General features: G+C 37.6%; 1 protein-coding gene across 2 annotated transcripts in view; it reads right to left on the bottom strand.

Moving 5' to 3' along the window:
- Window positions 1–27,034, bottom strand: part of Cntnap3 (contactin associated protein family member 3) — a 184,336-nt gene that overhangs the window by 21,054 nt on the left and 136,248 nt on the right. The window contains exons 11-17 of one of the 2 annotated variants that reach the window (XM_087589929.1): window positions 25,578–25,684; window positions 19,506–19,625; window positions 17,021–17,221; window positions 10,055–10,211; window positions 8,235–8,362; window positions 4,261–4,431; window positions 3,262–3,480 (exon numbers count right to left, since the gene is read on the bottom strand). In XM_087589929.1, coding sequence (XP_087446055.1) covers window positions 3,262–3,480; window positions 4,261–4,431; window positions 8,235–8,362; window positions 10,055–10,211; window positions 17,021–17,221; window positions 19,506–19,625; window positions 25,578–25,684 — 1,103 coding nt within the window. 2 annotated transcript variants of the gene reach the window in all.

The raw sequence follows: 27,034 nt of genomic DNA, 5'->3' as shown, positions 1-27,034 counted from the left end.
CAGAAGGAGACTGGATTCCACACTGGACAGAGCTTGTAAATAGGAGACCTCAAAGCCTGCCCTGCCCCCACAGTGACATACCTCCTCCAACAAGGCCACACTTTCTAATAGTACCACTCCCGATAGAACAAGCATTCAGACACATGAGTGTATGGGAGGCATACCTATTTAAACCACCATATTCACTCCTGGGCCCTATAGGCTTGTATTCATAACATAATGGAAAAATGTGTTCAGTCCAACTTCAAAAAATCTCCATAGTCTATACCAGTCTCAAACTTGTTTAAAAGTCCAAAGTTCAAAGTCTTATCTGAGATTCAGGCAATCTCCTAACATATATCTCTTAATCCTATAAAATCAAAATAATAGTAATAAGAAACTGGATAACATACTTCCAACATATAATGGCACAGGATATATATTACTATTCCAAAACATAGGGAAGGGAGTATAGTAAGGAAATACTGGGCCAAAGCAAGACAGAAAGCCAGCTGGGTGAAGTCCAAATTCTGCGACTTCCATGTCTGATATCAAAGCACTCCTCAGATCTCTAACTCCTCCTTTCAGCTTTATTGACTGCAACACACTTCTTTCTCATGGGCTGGTTCCACTTCCTGTCAGCAGCTTTCCTCAGCAGGTATCCCATGGTTCTGTCATCTCTAACCTCTTGGGGTCTCAAAGGCAACCCAGGATTCACTTTTAGAGTTTCACACAATGGCCTTTCACAGTTTTACAAATGACCTCACTGGGCCTTCATGCAGGGACACTCCAGCAACACACCTAGCCTCAGTATCTTTCCTTAGTGGTAGAGGGAAATTCCATCCTTGGTTCTAAATCTAGAACTATACGGCCAAAGCTGCTTAGTTCTGCTGCTTGCTGGGGCTGGAACATGGCCCCCTTATTCAACTACAACTTCACCAGCTTTCTGTTTTTGATTATTTCTTTTACTATCTAATTTTGACTGTCTTGGAACTTGCTCTGTAGACTGACCTTGAACTCAGAGATCTTGATGCCTGTCTCCTGAGTGCTGGGATTAAAGGTGTATACTACCATGCCTGGATCTAAGCTTTCCTTTAATTATTTTTTTTTTTTAATGAGATGGAAGTTTAGCTAGCTGGGATATTGCCCTGAGGTCACCATTCCCTTAATTCTATTTAATCCCCTTGAACACAGGATTTAGCTTCATTCTACTTCCTGGTGCACCTTTAATCATCGGACCATACATTTTGTATATTTTTTCTTTTTTAGATTGCTACGTTTCATTAAAACGCACCACTCTTTATGAGGCTGAATCACAAACAAGGCAGTTTTCAGATTTCCTTTGCCAATACAATTAATCTAATTCTTTTCACCTTTGCCTCAGGCAGACTGTACAAGGGCAAAACCAGCCACATTATTCAGCAAAATCTTACAAGAACAGTCTCTAGTTAACATACTAAAATTCTTTTCCTCTTAAACTTCTTGAGCTAAGTCCCCACAGTTCAAATTACCCTCAGCACCACTTTCTTTCATGTTCTTACTAGGATGGCCCATTCATGCCATTTAAAGCATTCCACTCCTTTCAACTCCAAACTTCTAAAATCCACATTCCTTTGAGCAAAACACATGGTTATGCATGTACCGGTTTCTGGTACCAACGTCTATCTTAGTTTGGGTTTTACTGCTGTGAAGAGACAATATGACCACTTGCAACTCTTACAAAGGAAAATATTTAATTTGGAGCTGTCTTACAGTTTCAGAGGTTTAGCCCGTTTTCATCATGGTGGGAAGTTTGGCAGCATGTAGGCAGACTTGGCTGAGAGTTCTACATCTTGATTCCACAGGCAGCCGAAGGAGACTGGATTCCACACTGAGCAGAGCTTGAGCATAGGAGACCTCAAAGCCTGCCCCCACAGTGACACACTTCCTTCAACAAGGCAACACCTCCCAATGGACTCTCCATGGACCAAGCATTCAAACACATGAGTGTATGGGGGCCATAACTATTCAAATCACCACAGTTGTCCAAGTCTGGCTTAATCAGCATGATACCCTCTAGTTCCACCCATTTTTCTATAAGTAAAATGATCTCATTCTTCTTAATGGAATAGAATTCCATGTGTATTTGTACCACAATTTCTTTATTTATTAGTCCACTGATGGGCACCTTGCCTGGGTATTGTGTACTGTATAGCAATAAACATTTATGCATAGGTGTTTTTGCAGTATATGACTTGGTGTAGAGATGGGTTTTATCACAATTCTATTTTTAGGTTTTGTGAGGAAACTTTGTACTGTGATGAAGTAGCTGACCAAGTTCATATTTCCATAAACAGTATCATCCTTTGCCCCACATCATCATCAGCATTTGTTGTGTTTTGTTTTCTTGATGATAGCCATTCTAAGTGGAGTAAGATGGATTCTCATGGTAGTTTCAGTTTGTACATTCCTGATTGATAAAGATAATGAACACTTTCTTCAAATATTGTTTAGCCATTAATATTTCTTCATTGAGAATTGCTTGTTCAATTGATTTATTAATTGAATGATTTTTTTATGTGTATGTTTTAAGTTGGGTGACTTCTGGTACAACTGTGATAAGTTTTCAAATTGTACTAAAGGGGACAATGAGTAAATTAGCACACTAATTATTGGTAATTATTACGATTGAGCATGTTCATAAATGGACCAGACACAGTGCAAGCATCTGTATATGAGATGTTCAAACTTGAATATTGAACAGCTTGGGGCTAAATTCTCATTTTGGAAGGTTTGCTATCTTATCTGTAAGCAGTTGACAATACCTACAGAATGTGATGTCAAATAAGAAGCAATAGCACATGTTTCTGGAACCTATTGCATCACTAGCAAAGAGTACCAACCATAGCAGTTACTCTTAGTTTTTATTAGAAGCACTTTGGGGCTGAAGAGATGGCTTAGTCGGTAAAGCGCGTGTTGCACAAGCTTTAGGACACGAATTTGGACTCCTAGCACCCACAATAAAAAGAAAGCTAAGCATGACAGTATGCATTTGTAATTCAAACACTAGGGAATGGAGACAGGCAGTTCCCTGGATCCCATTTTCCTGCTACCTTTGCCAAATTGGTAAGGCCTAGGTTCAGTGGGATACGCTGTTTCAAAAAATGAAGTAGGGAGAAACTGAATAAGACACGTGACCTTTGGCCTCAACACATACCTGTACAATGCATAAACATATACATACATAACACACATCCATCAATTGATCAACCAGTGACATAAAAGCACTTTCATAGCACTCACCAATGAAGAGCTGGCTGTTGAGTTGCAGTCGAACATGTCCATCAGCAGGATTGGGTTGTGTCTTCTGAGGGAGCTGGTCTACCTGAAGAGATGCTCCCTTAACATTCCTTTCTGCCCTCACATGATGCCACCGGTTGTCATTAAAGGGAGTCAGCGACTGTACAGTGAGTTCACAAGGTCCATTCCCAACATCAAAGGAAAAGGTCACTTCTGTGGGAGCTAGAGATATTATATATCCATATTTTTCAAGTTAATTCACAGAGAAGACACTGTGGTCTAAAACAGACATTAAAAAATAAAACATGATAACACACATGTTCATCATAAATGGAGGCAATGACACCATGCAGAAAAAATAATCTGACTCTGAGTTGGAGGGAGGGCAAAACAAATTTGTATCTCAGTGCAAAACAACACAAAATAAATCTAATTTCATCTTATTTTTTTCTTGCTGTTTATTCATGCTAACACTCTTGGTTAGTCACTCATGCTAAATCCTAACTTGATCTTACATAGTCCTAAATAAAGGCATGTGCCCATGACTAGAATAACAAACAGAATTTGTTTTCCATGTGTACCTAGTTTTACCTTAAAATATTTCAAAGCCTCATTTAATTTTAAAACACTAAATAAAATATTTGGCAGTCGTAAGTTAAACTTTGGATGAATGAAAAATTCTGTTAAATATTTTGTAATTTAGTAAGGAACTTGATGAATTTGATTTGAACCTCTAAATGTACTCAGCTATAATCAGGTAAAGCACAACATTATGGTTTATTTTTTGTTTATTGCATGCTTTATGGTTTATTACATGCTTTACGCTCTGTAGTTTGATTTTTTCTTAAGATATGATTAACTGAAAAAAATCACAGAATTAATCATAGAATTCAATATGCAATTTAGAGGTCAAACGTGGTAAGAATGCTAAGGCTTTGAAATTTTGCTGTTAGTTTTCATTGCTAAATAATAAGTATCTCAAGACTCAGGTCAGGAGCTTACCTCGCAACTCTATTCTGATGAAATCAGTGATTCCCAGATTCTCCATGAATACACCAGAAGAAATGGTGGTCTTAAAAAGGAAGTGGACATCAGCAGTGAGCTCTCCATGGAAAGTTGGGAAATGAAGGTACGAAGCCTCGGTGTTGAAGGAAGCTGAATTCCAAAATGACTCTGGTTTAAAAGCAAAAGAAAAAGACAAAATGAAAAAAAAATCATTAAGCATGCTTATTGCTAGGGCAATTACTATTAGTAATTAGAAACAAGCTTTTAGCTGGAGTTCTGGACCTTCATGTCACAGAGTTATAATGCCAACATCCAAACAATGACTGTACTGAGGATTAAGACTCTGTGTGAATGGCTCACAGGGAGATGGTTTAGAGGGAAGAGTATTTACCTAAGAAAATTCATGATCTGAACCCTAGAACTCATGGTTCAGAAGGTTGAGATAGAACCACTTCCACAAACTTATCTTCTGACCTCCATACATGCACATGATACTTCTGTGCCATCCAAAACATCATAAACATGCACACATATGCACACACACACACACACACACACACACACACACACACACCACCACCACCACCACCACCACCACCACCACCAATAATACATAAAAAAGTTTATGAAAAGACTTTGGTTTTGTATTATGGGTGCTCACAGTTAAGAGTTTGTCTTGATTCTCAAAAGAAACTCAGGACTTCTGAGTAATGCTGCATGCCTCTTGTACACATTGTGAAGGAAAAAGGAAGGAGGAGGGAGGAAAAAGAAGGATATCTAAGGTAGAATGGGTGAGAGAAAAAAATGGAAATGTTCTACAGTACATCAACTTCCAAGATGCTTCTCTGAAAATATTCAATCCAAGAAAAGTGAAATCCCAGAGTTACGTACTACAAGAACAATCAAAGTCATCTGCTTCTAAAACAACCAAGAATAAGGTATTTAAAAAAGAAGTTAAAGAGATTCTAAAGGAAAAAGCAAAATAGAGATCCAAATGAGATTACCCTAATAGAAAAATTGTAAACATCTAGGAATAGAATTAACATGGTTGATATCAAATCCCTGATACTGAGAGAAAGCTTTGATAATAACATTGAATGTGGAGAAGAGGAGCTAAGGGCTTAAAGCTATGAGAGAAAACAGGAAATGTTTAGAGGGTAAAGAAGACAGACATAGCAGTATAAAGTCTCAAATATAGAGAATCCAACATGTGACACACAGAATGTATGAAAAAGCATTCTGAAATCATTGTTCTTAAAGATGATCACAACATTTAATTTAAAAATCACTTTTGTTTTAAGAAAAATTTACATAGAATAATGTATTCTGTATGAAATTTTTTTAATCAAAATATTATTATGTGTTGCAGAACTCAGTCCTTAGCACCAATCAGCCATTAACTGCCCAAGATCATTTGTACCTACTTACAAGAGTCCATCACAGTCTGGTCTATGGACTGTTGACATTCTTTCATTAGAAAAAGGAAATGTGGAGGGTCATTAGATTCGCACATGAGATACAAACCACTGTTCCCAACAATCTTATGCATTCTTCCCTAATTGCCCATGGATCCAGGGGCTCTTGTGGTATTATATTTATAAGTTGGGGAAGGTTATCTGAAGGGAATCTTAATCTATGGGGCTGTGGGAAATTCATTATCTACATTGGGTGTAGACTCTGCTAGTTCAGTTGCTTTTAGGGTCATTTGTACTTTGTAGATATATGCCAATAAACTCATTCCCAGGATCAACTTTAGTGGAATCAAACTTTGGTTTTTATGGGACTTTATAAGAAGTTTACAGACTCAGGGGGAAGATTCTCACAACAGTAGCATTCCAGTTTCATGGATGCCCATAGTGTTAAAAGACATTGTTATTTATAACACAGGAAGTGACACAAGCATCCAGATATGAACACTGGTTGTTCAATCCCTAAGCCTCACAGTGATGTGACCTATGTATATGATCACATCTATGTGCATTTTTACACACACTAGGTTTACATCTCAGATGAGGATCTCTGGGAGAATGCACAAGACATTTTGTAGAAAGCAGCTCCCAGGTCAGTCTTCTCCTCTTTGGGAGGTATATAGTCAGTGTTCATGATACTGTATTCAGTCTTGACTCACTCAGGTGCCTCTTCAGCTAGTTATGGAAACCTCTGGATATTAGGGGGTGTATGTGCTGCACAATATGGCACACTTAGCAAGAATATGCAGCAGTGCTCAGGGATCATATTACTCTCTTCTCTCTTCTTTGTCTCTGTGTCTCTCTCTGTCTCTCTTTGTCTCTGCCTCTGTGTGTCTCTGTGTGTGTCTCTGTCTCTCTGTCTCTCTCTTCTATCTTCCAAATCTTGAAGTACAGAAGTAATTAAAAATAAATTTAGTTACATTACAAAGTAGCATAATGCTAGTGGATAACAAACATTTTAAACACATTTTTCCAAAAATAATTTTTTGGTGAAAGTTCACATACTAAGCAATGAATAGAACCCCCAGATTTGAAGGAGCTCTAGGACTATCATGACAATGCATCAGAGGCAGATAAAGGAAACCTTGGCTGTGGAATGCAACCATAGGTAAATCTCCTACGGTATGAAAGTCTATGCTAACACTCGCTGTCACATAATGGTGAAGTAGTATTACAGAGGCCTGAGAAAAATAAAGGTTAACCTTACAATAATCTTCTATTATTCAAGCTGTCCTCAGAGTATGAGTGTAATAAATGAAAAGTTCCTAAGCAGTCACAAAGTTGGAAAATAATTCACGGAAGGGTTGTCCTTGAAGAAAACAATAAACGAACAATAAAACTGCCAACAAAATAATCGAGTCAAATAAGGATAATTCACTCATTATAAGATAATACAGGCAGAGCATCCCTAATGTAGAATCTAGAATATAGGATTCCCCAAGGCCCCCAAAACAGTATATGCATGTGCATGTGTACATGTGCATGCTGATGTGTATGGCAGCTGTACTCATGAGTAAGGGTGTATATGAACACATGTGTGCATGCATATGGAGTCCAGAGGATAGCTATGGGTGTCACTCCTTAGATGCCATCTGTTTTGGAGACAGGGTCTCTCACTGGCCTGGAATTTTTCAAGTAGTCTAGCCTATCTGGTCACCAAGGTGCAGTGATCACTCCTGCTTCTGCCTCTCTAGTATAGAGCATATAAGCACTACGTACTGCCATATATGATTTTTTTATGTGGGTTCTGGGAAATTATCTGAGGTCTTCATGTTTTCAAGGTAAATACTTTACCAACTGAGCTATTTCCCTAGAACCTAAAGTCCTAAACATCCTGATCCCAGATCTGAAAACAGAGATTCCCCAGATTTTATTTTGGGAGTACTCAATAGTGAAGTGGGGTACTGATCTTCAGTGCTGACACAGTTTTTACACCTCGGTTTAGTATGCGTTAGATCTTAGATGCTCCCCAATGTTAAAGGCTTGGTTGCCAGCCTTTGGTGCTACTGCAACCTTTAGGAGGTGTGGCCAGTGAAATAAAGCTATGTCACTGGGGATGGAGCCTTGAAGGGGATTGTGGGCTCCTCCCCTTCCTCTCTGTTTGCTTCTTGGCCACCAGAATGTCTCAACAGCTTAACTGTACTACATGTTCCTCCCCATGGGAGCGAAATCAATAAGGCCACCAGATGAAACTTCCAGAACCATATGCTGAGAGAAACATTTTCTCTTTTAAAGCTATTTATGTGAATTATTTGGTCATAGCAACAGAAAGACGACAAATTATGGTTTTCTACCCTGGCCCTAAGATTGGTACCAGTTCTGTGACCAAAATAAGGATACTTGTCTACCTAATAACCAGAACATGTTATTGTAAAAATAGAACTGTGAGGGGTTGGGGATTTAGCTCAGAGGTAGAGCGCTTGCCTAGCAAGCGCAAGGCCCTGGGTTCGATCCCCAGCTCCGAAAAAAAGAAAAGAAAGAAAAATAGAACTGTGTACTTACTGTCTCCCTGGCAAAGCAAAGGCCCCAGCGTATAAGCAGCTTCAGAGTGTGGACGGCCTGTGTCTGTCACCACCATCTCAGTGACCGGCAGGTGCTCCTTATGGGAAAGGACTATTGTGTCACTGGTCCTAAGAAACAACAATCCAACTATTAAAATTATTCTAATTAACATGAAGATACAATTACCTATGATATTATTATATTATATTATATTAAGACTATTATTTCTTGAGATAATGAAGCAATTATTGCTCTTTCAAGACTAGTCTCAGAATAATATTTAAATGAGAGTTAATTACAGTTAATTGATATTTTAAACTTAAACATATTACAAGATCTTATTTTATCATTTTTTTTAGAGTCCTTTTGTGGTGATTGTATGTTCCTCTGATAATTTTTTAATTTGTAAAACTAAACTGACAGATTAGAAAACAAAATAAATGCAATCCCTCTTAAGCAGGTAACATACAGACCAGTGCATGTGAAATTTCTCTGTGGCATGCCGAGTCTACTCAGTGGATATACAGAACTCACCTTCTGTTGACCAGGTGCTGTGCCAGGCATCAAGGACACATAGTGTGGTAAAATATGTATATGAGTATTTTGCCTGTATCTGTTTGTATACAATGTGTGTGCCTGGTGCCTGTGATGTTGTTGGATCCCTGGAACTAGAGTTATGATGGCTATTAGCTGCCATTTTAGTGCTGGGAATTTAATCTCAGGACCTCTGTAATAGTAACACTTGTTCTTAACCACTGAGCCATCTTTCCAGCCCCAAATCAAAATTCTTAACTCTCATATCCTTTCAGATATGCAAAACTAAACACTCATGAAACCATAGTTTGAAATTTAAAAAGATAGATGAATTAAATATTCTGGAGTGTGTAAAATATTTAATGGTAAAGAAAGGTTATTTCTTTATTAAAAATAAGATCTCAAAACTTCTTCAATAGAAATATTTCTCCACTCACCCCTATTTTTTTACTTATTCCCTATTTTTTCTGAAGTATATATTACTTATGTAGCATGCCTAATTTGAAAATCCAAGTTATAAGTATTCTAAAATGTGAAAATTCCTGAATTCTGGTATAATGCATAAAGTGGAAAAATTTCACGCCGGATGTCTTGTGATAGTTAAAGCACAGGTGCATTAAAACACCGAGTAAAATTACCTTCAGCCCACGTGTGTATGGTGTATACAAATAAAATTCATGCTCAGACTTGGGTCACATCTCTAAGACACATCACTAAGTGTATGTAAGTGATTCAAATCTGAAAATACCTGAAACCCTTCTGAAACCTCCCCAGCACTCTTCTTACAACTTCACTTGCAAACATATTTTCCAAAGGTTGGGGCAAAATTCAGAATGATTGTGATAAATCTTCTTTTCTGAAATAAGATGCGGCCTTTTCCATTTCTGTCCTAAATTTTCCTTTCATGGTAGTTCCAGGCCTATTGCATATAACTGTAGCTGTTAGCATAGAAGTGTTAGCTGTTAGGGAGATGAGTGTACAGACCTGGGCTCTCCTCCCCTCCTTAATAGGAAAGAATGCCACTCTGTAAACGCTTATGTTCTTTGTATAATGTGTTTTTCAGTTTGACTACTTCAAATGAGTGTTTGGTCTGCAATAAAATATTCTTTTAGAAAATATACAATTATCTGTGTGATCACATTTCATTTAGACATATTTTAACTTGTTTGAACAAGAGTTTTTTTTATTTCACCTCACACGATAATTATGCACAAAATACTGCTATGTCTATTTATTTTTTTGTTTGTTTGTTTATTTTTGGTGCAGGGAAATCATGTAGAAATCACCATTCGTTCCTGTCAGCATCACAGTTGCAGTGGTATTGAGAATCAATGCAGTTCCCCTCCAATCCGCAAGTACACTTTTGAGGATCAGGCAGAGAACCTCCCCAGTAAGTGTATGTTTCATTGGTTCTTCCAACCCACCAGCTCAGTGAGGTTCCATCTGAAAAAACAAGTATGAGAAAGATGACATCTATGCTGCCTCATTGCCCCAGTCACCACCATTCCAATATAGTTCCTTTACAGGCTTAACAAGTGTGGTTGCTGTGTGTGTGTGTGTGTGTGTGTGTGTGTGTGTGTGTGTGTGTGTGTGTATGTGCATGTGTGTGTGTATACATGTGTATGAGAGATATAGGTAGATAGATAGATAGATAGATAGATAGATAGATAGATAGATAGATAGGGAAGTCTTAATTCTATTCCAACAGGAAAAGTTTTTTCTGAAGAATACTCATTCAATTCCGTCTCTCCATGTTTCAATGTACAATGTCATTTATTCCCACTTACTTTTGTTTTATTATAAAATGGGTTCTTCATTTTTTTGTGTACGAGACCGTACATTCTCTAGAAGGGAATGTAAATTCAAGCCATTGAAAGACCCATCTAAACAAAAGCCAAACTAATTTACAAAACGAAACGATCCTGTTTGAAAAATAAGATGTTCACCAAGACAGATGAATGTTTGTACAGAGGCTCAGATCAATCTTACCAAGTCTTTTTTTCTTGAGGACATGCACATAGATTAAGCATTTGGGAAAGTATGATTTCCCTGTGAGGACTTTTTATACATATGCTTTTACATGTATGAGTTTTTCTTGAATTGTGTATCTGTCTGTTTATTTGGAGGGTCAAGAAATTTCACTAATGGGTCTTTTTATGCCTTGGGTAGTATTATTCTCAGAAACCAAGGGCTCTGTCACCTAATCCGGTCAGTGGTAGGAGGTGCTCAGGTCATCTTTCAGCACTGGACCTAACTAAATGACAGATCCAGACACTGTATTTGTTCTTTAGAACCATTTACTAAAACAGAAAATGATACTGGAGATAAAAAGGGTGCATTCTACAGTGCAGGTAGAGTAGTTATAGAACTAGGTGGCAAGGACAGTCACTCAGAAGCATGCATGGGCAAGGAGGGAGGTAAATGGCAGTCATCGAGACAGGAGATCACAAGAAGCAAAGGAACTGAGGAACTGGGTTAACGCAGGGCAAACCTCAAAACATACTATGCTTTGCTTGGTGCCGTTTTTCAAATGTATATGTTGTCATCACTGGGCCTTGAGTTAGGATCTGGAATTTTTTCAGCTTCTATTACAACTGAATTACAACTTATTCATCAATAGGATATCTGTAATTACTGTTACTTTCATCTAAGCATCCTTCAAAAGAAAGACATGGAAAGATGGTTCTGTTTAGCTTTTAAAGAAACAAATGCCTAGAACATCAAACACTTATTACTAGGGAGTAATAACTATTCAGAAAATGTAATGTTCTTCTCCAAATACTATTTTCTTCTTAAAATGGTATCCACCACTGCACTTGCATGGATGTAGAGTAAAATCTTATTATATCCTAAATGTACAAGAATAAGTTTGCATCTAAGAAAGGAGTACATTTTCAGATGTAGTTAATGTATTTGGGATTGTTCAAATGCTTTAAAGCAGCAGTTCTTAATCTGCAGGTCGAAATCCCTATGGGGATTAGCTAAGACCATCACAAAAACCCAAACAAGATATTTACATTATGATTCACAACAGTAGCAAAATTATAGTTATAAAGTAGCAATGGGAATAATTTTATGGTTAGGGAGGGGTCACCATAACATGAGGATGGATATTAAAGGGCTGTAACATTAGGAAGGTCGAGAATCACTGCTTTAAAGTATTACAGAGAACTTAGGAACACCAGCAAAACCTTCAGTATCCATGGTTAAACTCTCTGTAGGTCCTACCCCTTACTGAGCAGCTGGCTACTGGCAGTGGGTAGCTGCTGAGGGAGGGAGAATCATCCTTTTGAAGGTGTGACTACTGTAGGGTTTCCATGTTCTAGTCTATGGCATCATATTCTTACACATATGGACAGCACAAACTGATCTAAGAGAGCCATATTTTTAACGGAAACAAGAGATGTGAAGTCAGGACAGGAGTGTTTGGTATAGAAAATAGGAGGGACTGGAAAGTGGAGAATAGATAGGTAGATTAGGGCTATTTCAAAATAGAAATAAATAGTTATGAAATGTAATTCATGTCCAAAGTCAATCAATTCAAAATTAAAACAAAAAATGTTTGTTAGAAGAGAAAAAGAATGAAATCATATGCTTAGTTTAAACAAGATAAAGGGGGGAAGGATTTCAAACCAGAAGTTGTGGCTGGAGAAATTACTCAGCCATTAATGGTTAGGCTCACATCAAACAGAAAGGAAAAGAAAATTAACTGAGCCAGGTGTAGTGATATATGCTTGAGATCCTAACACTTAGGAGGTAGTGTCAGCTGTATCAGGCATTCAAGGGCAGTTTTGACCACCTGAGGTTCTTTCAAAAAGAAACAAACAGGAGCAAACCAGGGACAACTGCTAAGATTCCTATTAGGGATGCTGCATCCTCAGCACATAGTGTGGCCTTGAAGAAATGGGGTCTAAAGGGAGGGCCTTGGGTTGTTAGTTTTGGAATTGATTAAGGTGGTTCTTGAGGGACCTTACATTAATTCGCATGCAATCAAGTTGTTCTAAGAGAAAGGCTGACATCTAAATCTTTTGCTCTGGCTTCTTGTTTGGTCAAGTGATCTCTTGTTCCTTGCCCTCACCCACAGACACTCCAATCATATCATGGTCTGTCTTGGTGTTATATAGCAAGAGAGACCTCATCAGATCTGACTGAATGCTGGTGGCATACCCTTGAGATTCTAGAAGTATGAGTTATATAAAAACTCTTTTCCTTATGCTATCCACCTTAGAGTATACCACCTTTGTATAGAGATGAAAATAGACTGATAGAACAATAAAAGCTATAATACCAAAATATTAATCAAAGCACCAATAAACACTTTAAACATGAGTGTCTAATATGCCAATTAAACAACAGAGTGTCAGAGTAGACAAAAACAAACAAACAACAAAAACTCACAAAACAAATACAAAAAAAAAAAAGATGTGCACTGGACCAAAATTCCTTTTAATGTAAACAGTGTTAGAAGTAAAGAGATATTACCCTAGCACAATTAAAATAAAGCTGGAGGTCATGGAGATGATTCAGTGAGTAAAGCACTTACTACACAAGCACACAAGCATCAGGACCTAAGTTCAGATCCCTAGAACACATGTAAAGGTTGGGTACTGTCTGTAACCCCAGCAATCATGGATTCTCTGGCCTGCCAGCCTAGCCAATTGGTGAACCCTAGGTTTGGTGTGAGACTCTGCTCAAAAAATTAGTGGAGAACAATCAAGAAAGACACTCAAGTGTTAACTTCTGATCTCAATGTGTACATGCACACCCCCTGTCCCAATACACACACAAGGTAGAGTATCTATATCAATTTCAAAGACTATTTCAGAGGAAGGAAAATCATCAGGAATAAAGAGGAGTGAGATACAATGAAAAGGGGGCCAATTCTCCTATGATACATAATAATTTTAATGTGAATTCTTTCAACAACAGAGAATAAAAGCACGTGAGTCAAAAGCTGGTAGAACTCCAAGAACATGCAGACAAATACATTCTAATACTCGGAGACTTGAACACCCCATGCTAATAATCAATGGATCCAGTGGGCAGAAAGCTAAGAACACGTGGAAACTGAACATCGCCATCAAATGCATCTTACTGACCTATACAAAATACTTAATACCCAAATTGCAGACACACATTCTTCTGAAATACATATACACTTTATTAAGTTATACCACATTAAATAGATTAAATATAGCTTAATAAATTTAAAGAAGCCAAAGATTCCAGAGATGTGCAGTCTATAAAATGTCTCTGCACAGCACTGCTTTGCCCTAAAAATATTAAATAATATGGAAAACCAACAAAGAAATAGAAAACATATAGGTTATAAAAGAAAGGTAAATTTAATTTTCCGAACAACATGGTTATATAGAAAACCTCAACGATGAAAATTTCTGCAACTAAGGACGATTAAAGCAAGATTGTGGGTTAGGTCAACTTCTTCTCTATACCAACAATATGTAATTGGAATTCAAAACTAAAACATGACACCTTTCACATTAACACTGAAAATACGTAGATATAAATCTTGTAGATTTATGAAGGAATGTATAAATTTCTGAGGAAAAAACAAAATACCGAAATAAAAGGAGATATGTCCATGCCCACAAAGTTGAATACCTTATTAAATTTTTCTCAAATTAGTCTTTAGATTGATTACAGTCTCAACTAAAATCCTAAAATATTGTTGTAGATATTGACAGACCCATTGTAAACTATACAGAAAGGCAAGAACTCTAAATAACAGATACACTAGAGAAGAATCAAAGGGGGATGCTCACACTATGTAACTTAAGAATTGAACAGTATTCAGGACAGCATGGCGTTAGTTCCAATAACAAACAAATGAACACACTAGACAGCTAAGATAAGGCAACACGTGTATAATCAATAGGTCTTTGGAAAAGATTCAAAATAACTCAGTGGAAAGGCACACTCTTTCTCACAAGTTGCATTTAAGACAAGTAGGAACCCATGTGCAAAAGAAAGTAAATCCAGAAATTTAACACCTTTTAAGCAAGTTCATTCAAAACTGGTGGTTAAACCTATGGTGGAATGCAAAATTATAAAACTTTGGTAGGGAAAAGACAATTGATGAGCATATATAAGAGTGTATAATCTTAGTAGATCTAAGCTGTAAAGAAGGAAGGCAGGTGTATTACAACAAATGAATGATAAAGAAGTACATTATCAAAGTAACTAACTTTAAAGAGGAATGTTCTGGGTAAAAGCAGCTAATCTCTGTAGGCTACACTCTCTATTACTCTATGTAATACTCCACTCTTCATCGTTAAAAAAAAAATAACAGTCACAAGAAGCATTGAGACAGAGAACAAACTAGTTAGGGGTTATATGAAGGTTAGCTGGGTGCAGTGGTAGTGGGGCAGTTCAGGTGTGAGAGGAATGATTCTTTGTGATCGAATATGTGGGTTGACTATACCACTGTCGGTATTCTGTAGTGATGCTATGGTTTTGTAAGGTAATTCTTTTGTGAGGGAGCAGGGTAAGGGGGGCTAGACTTGTTTCTTAAACATGTATGAAACTAGTTTTAGCTAAAAAAATTTAAATGTTAAAAATTTTATAATCCTATCAAAATCATAGGAGAGAAACACTTCTCTTTTTCAAAAGAAAATTTCTTTAGGGACTTTAAGCCCTAGCACAGGGATTTCCATAAGATCACCTGAGGCTTTTCTCTAATGATTCTGAAGCCCAGGATTCCCCTCAGATCAATGGACTTGGATTTTCTGGCTATCAGATTCAGGTATCACTACAACTTCATAATCCAATGGTACTTTATAGGGAGGGAAGCGAGCGAGAATAGCACCTCATGAACTGTGTCAGCTGATAAGACAAAATAGATCAAACCTAGTATAAGGAAAACTTAGACCTCGTTATCTTTCCATTTCACCTCTGCCTGAATCAAGAATGTCAGGACACATTAGGGCCATTCCAAATGCTTGTCTACATTTAAGTTAAAATTTAAAATTCTCCCCTGGCTTTACATTGTTGCTATAAGACATGCATGTGAGGGATGCTTGTGTATTCATAATATCTTCACTGTCACACATCCATTCTCCAAACTTAAAATGCTCCTTTCTTGAATAATCCTTATGTCTAGGAGTAAAGCCCAAAGAACAAGAGCTAGCAAACATATTGAATACTAACCTTGCAGGCCAGGTTCCTTGCTGAGCTGAAGAGTGTCCAGGAAGTGGACTTAGCTCATGTATGTGGGGCTTGCTCGCTGGCTCACAGGGTCATACCTATGTAACTTGTCTTTTGTCCTTCATCTGTCTATTCCACGGATGGCTAACCAATGTGTAGTATACTATAGTCCCACTATATATAATTAGTGGTAAGTAGCTCATTGATAAAAATTGAAGTGATGGACTAAAAAAATACCTAATTTTGAAATCTCAGTTATACATTTAAAAAAATCTAGTAAACTTGGGGTGACAATTCCTTCCTTCCTGAACTCATTGAGCAAAGCTCATATGAACTCACAGAGATTGAAGAAGTAAGCTCAGGGCCTAAATGCGTCTGCATCAGGTCCTCTGCTTATATTACATAGCTTTCAGCTTAGTGTTTTATGGGTCTCCTGAACGTGTGAATGAGTGGGTCTCTGATTCTTGTGCCTGCTCTTAGGATTCTTCCCCTTCTGTTGGGTTGCTTTGTCCATCTTTGATGTGATGGCTTTTGCCTTATTTTATTATATTTTATTTTGCTATGTTTGGTCATCATCTCCTAGAAGCCCGTTTCTTTCTAATGAGACGGAAAGGGTATGGATCTGGAGGTGAGGAACTAGAGCCCGGGGACCTACAATCAGGATACATTGTATGAGGAAAGAAAATATTTTCAATAAAAGAAAAAATGAAAAATCATACCTCACCTTGGGGAGGGAAAAGACATTATGGATTGCAGCTAGTCACCGAGAATTACTAGGCCATTCCCGCCCTTTTTACCATGATCCCTTAATTGTGAACAGAAAGGTAATGCTATTGTCAATACAAAGTTTCCTTATATTTAAAAAATGCATGCCAGTAGTCGTATGCATGTGTACTGAACGTTCATTAATATGTCAGGGGTGTTCTTTACTGTTTTGTGGTCCAGAGCCTGGTGGAATTAGGAAAGGCTTTGGGTAAACTTCCAGTAAATGACCTTGGCCTTTCCCTATGGAAATGGATTGCATCCTATAGCCTGCAGAGCTGCACTTTTGCCCTACGTGCCCTTTCTGCAGCACGCTGGGTCCTCACCTCCTATGTCTGAGGGCCCTGAGGTCCTGCATTGTAGGTCCACCTGCTGCTCACAGTGGTCTGCAGTATCCACCACAGCACGCAGCTGTGCTGCAGTGGCAGCGTAGGAGAAGGTTGCAGAACGCGTATGTCCTTCTGGGCCACCTCTGACTGTCATGACATCAGGCCCTCCGTGCTGAACAACAGTCCATGCTGTGTCTGCTGGGAAGAAACCAGACAGAAAAGAGACATCGACAGGCTGCAGGGCTACTCACAAAGCACAGACCGAAGGGATGTTAATATTAACTTTTAAGATGGTGTTTTGTGATTTACCTACCCAACATTATATTTCAGGGTTTTCCTATTAATTAAATAAATCATAAAGAGCTAAACTGGACATTGAAGGCATTCATGAGCCTCTTTCTTTTTTCTTTCTTTCTTTTTTACTTCCTTCCTTCTTGTCTTTCTTTCTTCCTTCCTTCTTTATTTTCTTTCTTTCTTTCTTTCTTTCTTTCTTTCTTTCTTTCTTTCTTTCTTTCTTTCTTCCTTCCTTTCTTTCTGGATCTCCATGTTTGTTTGTTTATCACGGTCTTGTTTTAGTGGTCTTGAGGCATTCATTGAAGTGTTGATCAGTTTAATAAGTTTGAAATCATGCAGGGCTTAAATGTAATAATAGAAAACATCCTTGGAACACCAAGGTGAAGGCTTGAAAATCTAGTCTTTCTGAAGAATAAAATGGTAATCTGGGGACATTATGAGATATACATTGTTATTTACAAAATTTCACTTACATCATGACTGCTGTTGTTACCATAGTAAGGAAGATTAGGTAGGATAGGAACAACTACTATTCCCCATTGATCCGCAATTTCTTTTAATAACATTAAGAATTTTAGAACTAGGAAGGACAATGAATAGTATCTTTATTGTAGGGAAGTACAGCCTATTCTGGTGCATTTAAAATGGTTCTTAGCACCCTCTTCTTCTAGAAGCATGAAGAGAATTTTCTCTAGTGTTTACTATCAGGAGCTGGTCAAACTCATAACAGAAAAGTCTCACAATGATGGGGTCTGCCCAAACTTTTAACTCTCAGGCTTGTCCCCACTGTACCTGAAAGTGTACCTCCACTTTCACTCTGGTATCTCTACCCTGGCATTTGTTTCCGTGGAGGCTGCTGCTCTTCAGTATCTGTTCATCCAGGCTTCTGGCTGTATCTGCTTTTTCATCTCTCCAATTTGATTGTCAATGTTCTCTGTGATTTTATTTCTCTAATGGATCTTGGAAGAGTTACTAAGATTCATTTTTGTTCAGTCCTTTGCTGGGTAACACATAGCCATCATTCCCCAGCTCCTTTGCATGCCTGACACTGGTTTATGGAAGCTCTAACCTTATCTCCACTTTCAAGTTTCTGGAAGAGTATTTTGACTATTGACCTTTTAAAGTTGCTATGGCTTTATTTGTATGTCTTAACATTTTCTTATTGGTTATAAGCAGTGTAGCCTCTAGCTTCCTCGTCTTTAATTGTTTTGATGCTCAAGATTCCTCTTGGTTTGAGCTTTGTGGGTTCTTTGATTTTGCTGGGGTCACTTTATGTGGATGCCTGAAGACGATGGGGTACAAACGAGTCCTGAGAAAAGCTGCAGGATGAATGCTCACCACGTTGTCTCCATTTGGTTTGTCTGATCAGGGAGTTCTGGTGATAATTTGTCTCTCTTAGCAGGACCTTCAGGTCTCATTATCTCCAGCACAATGCTGCACAGGTGGTTCTGAATCATTTAACACTCCCTTGCTTTAATATTTTTGACACCCTTTACTAGAGCATTTTTAGTTTCGTTGTACTTTCATTTGTCTGTTTTTTTTTTCCCCTCAGTTGTTGATGACCCATCTGGCTACTGGCCAATTTATGAAACTTTAGAACATTTCAAGTCATATTAAATGAGAACTATTTATTTCAGGTTTCCTCTTCTAGAGAGTTGAAAATGATGAGTGAAAGCAAATTTCTGAAAAATTAATTATCATGTAATCTTCCAGACTAAAGCAGTGTTTATCTGTAATAATATCTAAACCAAGGGTGGTTTATAATATCAAAAAAAATCTCCATCACTAAATTTTCTAAGCTGTACATAAATTCTACCATATATATATATATGTATATATATATATATATATATGCTGTTTCCTAGCACTTTAAGCAATTAGTATTTTTGTTTTAAACTGTAAAAATAGGAAAATCTTAGAATCGAAGCATCATGTTTATTGTTATAGCTATAAACATATGTGATTGTGAGAAATGTAGGAGCAATAATGATGATGGGCATGGCTTTTGATTTTGCTACATAAAATTTACAAAATATTAAATACATATTTATGTGGGTTTTCTACTTAACATTATATAATTATCAAACTTTATTTTTATACAATATTGTCAACTAAGTAGACTTTTGAATATACTCTGATTCTAATTCTATGTATAGCTGTTTTGCAAATCTAAAGGCTATAAATGTACCTGTCATATTGCAGTACACAAGAAATGGCGCCAGCTGTCCACTTCCATCTACATCAATGTAGTAAAGTCCAGAAGGGCTCCCTCTGTGCCTGTGGGCTTCACAAGACTGTTCATAGATGGCTGCAGGGGAATACCATTTACCAGAAACAGTATTTTCAATTATTTTCCACAGGTTTTCATTTCTAAATTATATATACATGAATATATGATTCAACCTAGTTTTATTAATATATGTGACATTACATCTGATTAGATAAAAGAAACATCAAATGTTTAAAATTAAATTTAGTAGCAGGAGATTATCAAATTACAACAAGCTTGTGTTCAATATTATTAGGCACTAGTAAATATTTGGTGTATGTTTCTATTTTTAGTAGAAAGAAAATAGTATGTCAGTCACTAAAAATTAAGATTTCCATGCATCAGAGCATCTGCCACACAAGCATGCGCAGCAGAGTTCAAATTCCCAGCACCTGGTTAAGAATCCAGGTGTGGCTGAGCATTCTTATAACCCCAGTGTTACATGGGGTGGAAAGAGGAGGCTCAATGGAGCTTGCTGCCTACCAGCCTAACCTAGATTCAGTGGGAGACCCTGTCTCTAGGAAATATATTGGAGAGAAGTAGACATCCAACATCCTCCTCTGGTCTCTGTGGGCTGGGCATCCATTGACACATAAGATCACATACACAAGATGGATGTTATGCTGGGAATGGGATACGGTCTTTAAGAGGAAATTATTTGGAAACATATGAGGATTATACTCTCTCTGGGTACATGTTTTCTCTCACTTTTAAGTTAAGGATGATATTTTGAAGCACATTATGAAAGAGTTAGAAGGTAGTCTGGGGGAAATTGTAGCTCCCAATCCTACATGTTGTTAATTCCCGATCCTATTCAAACTTGTGACAAGTAACCTTGAGAACTAAGTGCCAAAATTAAAGAAGGAAATTTTACTCTAACCGTAAAAACTTAACATTCAACAAATATTAGTTATAACCTACTCAGGTAATATGATGTTATCCAACAAATACACTGTAATACATATTTAAAAAATTGAGTAATTATACCCTTTGCTTTAAATGAACATCTTAAAGACATGAATACAACGAACGTATGAGCAACTCCTCCTTATTAAAAAATAATTAAGTTGAAAAGAAACTTTATTAAGTATTTTGGAAAGGACAAATCATGGTAATTCAAACTCAATACAGGAGAGAAAATATTTTGATGAAAACATTTTTATATAATGTTTTATTTATTCGGTATAATTGAACATTTTCATTTGTGCATATAAATGTGTTACCAAGATACTGGATTCCTAACTTTTTGGTTAAATTAAAAAAAAAAAAGACCAGCAAGGTAATATTTTGACCTACAGAAAAGACCTATTCAACAAAGCTAAGAGTGATATGGCCTCTTGGAGAAGGGATTTGATGAATGTCAACTGTGTTAGTTTCTTTCATTAGACCCTCAAAGGTCAGGATTTTGCTGTACCAGCAAGTTCATTTTGGCCTTTGAACTATGCCAAAAAACATTTCAAAGGGAATGGGATGCATTTATATCACTATTATAAGAATATTGAATTTTCTACATTTATTTTCATAAATGTTAATTCAAAATATTTTTCAAATACTCAAGGAACATCAAGGAAAACAACAAAAATTGTGTAATATTGGTTCAAAAAAATAAATGAGTTCAAGAGATCATCATTAATCTCCCTCATATTTATCTATGTTTGAACTAGGCTACTGGAAAGCCACTCCCATGTTCTCTCACATACTGGCCTTGGAATATCATTAAACTTTTTGACCTTCTGAACAACAGACCTTTACCCCAAACTACCCTACCCAGAGACCTCTGCGACTTCAACCCTCTTTGGCTTAAGACTGGATATATGATTGCCATTTAATAAAACATTGGGACATATTTTCAAGATTGCTTTTATGGATTGCAATCCAAATTGACCCCATATAAATGTAATTTTCCTTAATTTTGACTCGAATGACTTTATTTTTTAATAAGAAAATGCCCCCGTGTAGGGGAATGCCAGGTCGGGGAAGCAGGAGTGGGTGGTTGGGTGGGGGAACACCTTCATAGAATTGGGGGAGGGAGGATGGGACAGGGGATTTCTGGAGGGGAAACCGGGAAAGGGGATAACATTTGAAATGTAAATAAATAAAATATCCAATTAAAAAAACAAGCACAAAAAAAAAAGAGAAATTGAAGGTAAGATATGGGTGTTATTTTTCTCTCATTTCATAAAATGGAATATCTAGAAAACTTTGTAAAAAAATGTGTGTGAACGTCTGTGTATGCATGTGTGAAATGTGTCAAGAACATATTGTAAAGGGAATGGTGTGCATTTATAGCATTATCATAAGAAGGACCTCAGATGTACTTCCTTAGGTACCACTCACATTCTACCTTTCTTGAGACGGGTTTTTGTTGGCTTGGAGATTACCAAATAGTCTGTACTGGCTGGCCAGTGAACCTCAGGGATCCACCTCTTTCTGTCTTTCAGTGCTGAAATTACAAACACTGGCTACCATGCTCAGTTTTACTTCGGTACTAGAAATTGAAGTCTAGTCTTCATGCTTACAAGGCAAACACTAAGCTAAATGAGCCATCCCCTCAGCCAACAAAATTTTTTGTTTGTAGTGTGCAAGAGAAATCTTAAGTCTGAACAAATTTAAGGTAAACAATGTGAATGTCATCCTAGAATAGCCCCAGAGTAAACTGATGAACTCATCAGTGTTCTTTCAGTGAATGTCATAGGTTGGAAGATAAGTCAGATGTATTACTGTTATGTGTACTTAATTGTGCAAGTACCTGTACATGTCCAACAGGATTTATACTCATGGTTAGAGTTTTGTAATAGGCTTAGCTAGAGAACACATATCAAGGAGAATAATCGAAACTTTTGTTTTTCTGAGTCCCTTGACTTTTTAAATGACAAAGAATACATAGATTAGATACATTACTGTACAAAACAACAATGGCCACTTTGAATGAGTCTCATGATTAAGGGTTTGCTGAAACCCTGCTTCACATGGTTCATCGATTTGAAAACCTTAATTGCTGAAATCCACAGTTACAAGGACACTATTGGATCACTTTAAAATTTAAATATTTGAGGGTTTTTTGAGATGGATCAGTGGTTAAGAGCACTGGTTGTTTTTTCAGAGGCTCACAACTCTGTAACTCCAGTTGCAGGGGATCTGACATCTTGACACAGACATACATACATGCAGGCAAAACATCAATGCACATAGAATAAGAATAAATAAATCATTTTTTAAAATGGAAATACTTCCCCTTTCAACCTTTTGGTATTTGGGGAGTTATATTTGAATACAGGATATAGGCATGCATGATTAGTAAAACTAGTTCATGCACTACACCATGTAAGGGAAGTTGCTGGGTATGGAAGAACATACAAAGGGGTTAAGGAAGATCTCAAGACTCAGTGTTCAAGACTATGCTAGAGAATAGAAGTTCTATGGAAGTAGAAGGTCTCATCCCTGTGGCAGTTACTTTGCCGAGTTACTTATACTTTGGTTCTAGACAAACCCAATACAAAAAAGTAAAGCGTCTGTAGAAATAGAAGTCTTTCTAACCCCAACATGTGCTTGATGAGTCAATCTGCAGGAGTGTTGTGAGTAGATTGTCTACTCCCTTGCCAGGCTCATGTAGAACTTTGCTGTTGGGAACCCAGGGGTCTCCTTTAACTTCACTTGCATCCCTAAGTGGAGTTATAGCAATTTATACTCTGACTTCTCACTGTAGTTCTTGAAAAAGATCAGGGAAATCTCACGGAGTTGTGAAAAGATATTGGTGGGCACCCGATTTGAGAAAGTGGCAGGTGGGCTGAGGACTTGAGGTCTGTGGTAGTTTGAATAAGAATGGTCCCTCTAGGCTCCTATGTTTAAATGCTTACTCATGGGGGAGTGGCACTGCTTGGGAGTGATCAAGGGATGAATATAGAGATGACAGGGCTTCAGCTTAGCTTGGTACCACCTACTGGTGGCTCTTACTTGAGTCATCACCTGTCTGTCTATTGATTCATTTGTTTGTCCGTCCAGACCTGGATGTGAACTTTACCTCCATTGTTCAGAGAAGGTGCGCCTTGTATCTGAAGCTAGGCTAGAGCTTGGATCTGACTTTGGAAGACTTTCAATAGTTCTCTGTTGTGGTCGTTGTTCACTAACATCTTGTCTAACCACTGCAGTGATACTCTGCATCTCTGCCAGATCTCTGCCCCTGCCTCTAGTAAGGTAACTTTGAATTTCTTGAATTTTGCTATGACCTTTTAACCCCTCTGTAACCATTCTGTGACCTATAATACATATGTAGAAATATTTACTGTTTGATATGTACTTTAAGGCTGGACTAAAAGAACCCATGCTTGCCTACAACCAACCATTTTGAAAAACCAGAACTTCTTGGTAAAGCGCAGTTAAAGCAACCAATGTAGCTGGTGAATTTACCATTAGTCAATAATTTCTATTATGGTGGAAAGATACAAACATGTCCATCTATGTTTCTGACATAACACATTCCCACTTAGACTTATCCTGAGATTCCAGTTCAGTAGATTTGGGTGAGTCCTGAGAGTTTATATTTGTTACAAGTTTCCAGTTGCTTCTGGTACTACTGCTTAAGGACCACCTTTCAAGTGAAGGTTCGCCTAAAGTGAAGGTTCTGGAAACAGCTTCCTTAGTTCAAATCGTCACCCTGTCACCAAATAATTGTATGTGGAGCTTCGTAGTCTCCTTCTTTCCTAGCCATTACGATGAAAGCAATAATAGTCTTTTATTCTTGAATCTCTCCGGAGTTTAATCAGTTAATTTATGGAACTCACTAGAAAGGGACAGACATATTTAAGAACTCAATAAGTCCACACTTTATGATTCATTATCGTCTCCACCAAAGAAAAAAATCACAATTTAAGAGACTTTAATTGCCTTTTCTAAATCTCTACCATGTAGCACTTCTATCCAGGGTTTTTTTTTTAATTTTTAATTTTATTACATTCAAGCTTGACAAATGATTATTTTTCCACGTTTCTCTGACTGAAAGAATTGTAGGAATTAAATCCAAGTAAAGGAACAAGTTGTTACAACGTGCGTTCTTTATTCTATTTTCACCCTCTACTATACAGCTTTTAAACCTTTATTTTTGTATGTGAATTTATTTGCCTTTATGTACATATGTGAGTGTATGTATGTTCACGTCTCTGTGTGTGTGTGTGTGTGTGTGTGTGTGTGTGTGTTCACATGTCTGTAGGCTAGAGGTTGACTTCAGTTTCCTTTTTAACAGCTCCCCACTTTGATTTAATTTTGTTTTTTGAGACAGGATTTCTTTGTGTTGCCCTGGCTGCCCTGAGACTTGCTTTGTAGATCAGGTTGGCATTAAATTAAGAGATCCACCTGCCTCTGCCTCCAGAGTGCTGGGATTAAAGGCATGCGCCGCCATACCCAGTCTCTATTTTTTGAGATGAGGTTTCTCATTCAACCTGGAGATTCCAATTTGATTAGATTGGTTGGCCAGCAGCCCCAGGGATCCTCTTGTCTCTGTCTCCCTAGGACTGTCATTTCACGTCTCTCCTCTTATATGGGGTTGGGAATCTCACGTATTCATGCTTGCAAAGCAAGTACTTTCCCACCCAAGTCACCTCCCTAATCTACATATTATTCTACTAGACTGACTTTGCTACTGCTGACAAGGTTCATTTTTGCTGTACTTAGTATTACATATTTCTTTGTGTTCTCCCGCTGCCCTAGTATTAGATGATATTAAGTGCTGAGGCTGTAGCTCAGTGGCATAGCATTTGTCAATCATGTACAAAGCCTAGGTTTAATCTGTAGCATCAAATAAGCAAAAACACAAATAAACATTAAATAAAGTAAACCAGACAGTAGTTGGGTGCTGCAATGCTTATGCTGATATGTCTGCATGCTTGGAGATATTCAGATAAACATAATTAATGAACAGTGTAACAAAACTAACAAAATAGATAACAAAAAGACGAGGAAGTCACAATGACATAAGGATTGAGTTGTGAAGCTTACAGGAATGGCAGGTTGTTCCAGTGTAGCCTGTGCCGTCACAGTCACAGGAGAAGGTGTCCCATGACTGGGTACATCCACTCCCATGTTCACAGTAGTTGGGCAAACACCTATAAGAAACCAAACATAATTACCTACCCCCCTTGCCAATAGGGTTGTGTGCAGGGCACTGGGAGGAAAGGGGGAAGGGGAAACTGTAGTTGGGTTATAATATATGAGAGACAAATAAAATAGTTAAAAAATGGATTTGTAGCACATACAGAAAATTCAACATGACCAGTGAGTGCTGAGTCTGCCTTCAAGGCTTCTATTAATAACAATAATTTTAGATAATGGATTTTGTTGCACATGACAGCTTAATTGGAAACATGCCCTATTTTTCATCCCCAATATCAAAATGCTAATATATGTCTAGCAAAATTTATTTCATATATAAAGTAAAATTCACTAAATCTCAATTTAGTAATTGTGGAAATTTTTAAAGAAAGCAGTTGTAGGAGAGGAGAGAAAGGACAGGGAAGTTTTCTGTATTACGGCAACGTGCTTTGAGAAATATTGAATAAATCTTTAAAACTCATGTGCTGCTCTTTACCTTCAGAGTGAGCAATCGATTCTAAAGAGATAAAATTGCTAAGATGTCAGTCCTACTCGGATCTGCCTGTACGCTCAGTATAACCTCTCTCAAAACCTCAATGACTTTTTGTCTTCTGTTTTACAAACTTGGGAAAAATCTACCCTAAAATCTCCAAGAATCCTTTAAGAACCCTGAATAGCCACACAAGCAGGAAAAGAAAGAACAAAGTGGGGGTTGGGGATTTAGCTCAGTGGTAGAGCACTTGCCTAGCAAGCGCAAGGTCCTGGGTTCGGTCCTCAGCTCCGGAAAAAGAAAAAAAAAGAATAGAAAGAAAGAAAGAAAGAACAAAGTGAGAGGTGCCTGATATCTCTGGAGTCCTCTGGATGTAAACAAACCGTGTCTTGTGAATCACTGGAAAGCTGTCTAAACGTAGCTTACAAGTGGAATAACAACCACACACACATTTCTGTTCGCTGACAGCTCTCAACCATTTACTCACGGCTGTCAGACGGCTCCTATGAGCTGCACTGAGGGCCAGGTTGGACTTCACATTGCCTGTCAAGCAAGCGCACGGCTTAGCCAGGACCAGAGCCTTCTCAGCACACAGGGAACTGGGACCAGAGTTTGGAGTTTCCCAGTGGGTGCAGTCTTGGGATCATTTCAAGAATTCTAATTTCACAGGCAATTGGGAAAGCAACTGGACCAACCTCTTGTACTGTGCACCTTCATCTTCCGATTAATTATTTTTTTTCCTATGAAACAACTAATATTCACAGGGAAAATATTTTGTGCCAAATTAAGTTCCCGTGAGTGAATTTTTCATTTGGTAGGGAATATGTTCTTTTAATACATCACCAGACATGATTATAAACCAAAACTTGCTTAG

This window comes from Rattus norvegicus, chromosome 17 (assembly GCF_021556685.1).
Source record: "Rattus norvegicus strain SHRSP/BbbUtx chromosome 17, alternate assembly SHRSP_T2T, whole genome shotgun sequence".
In the NCBI taxonomy this organism is placed as follows: Eukaryota; Metazoa; Chordata; class Mammalia; order Rodentia; family Muridae; genus Rattus; species Rattus norvegicus.
The sequence above is the reverse complement of the archived record's forward strand: the minus strand, read 5'-3'. Positions and strand labels throughout refer to the sequence as shown.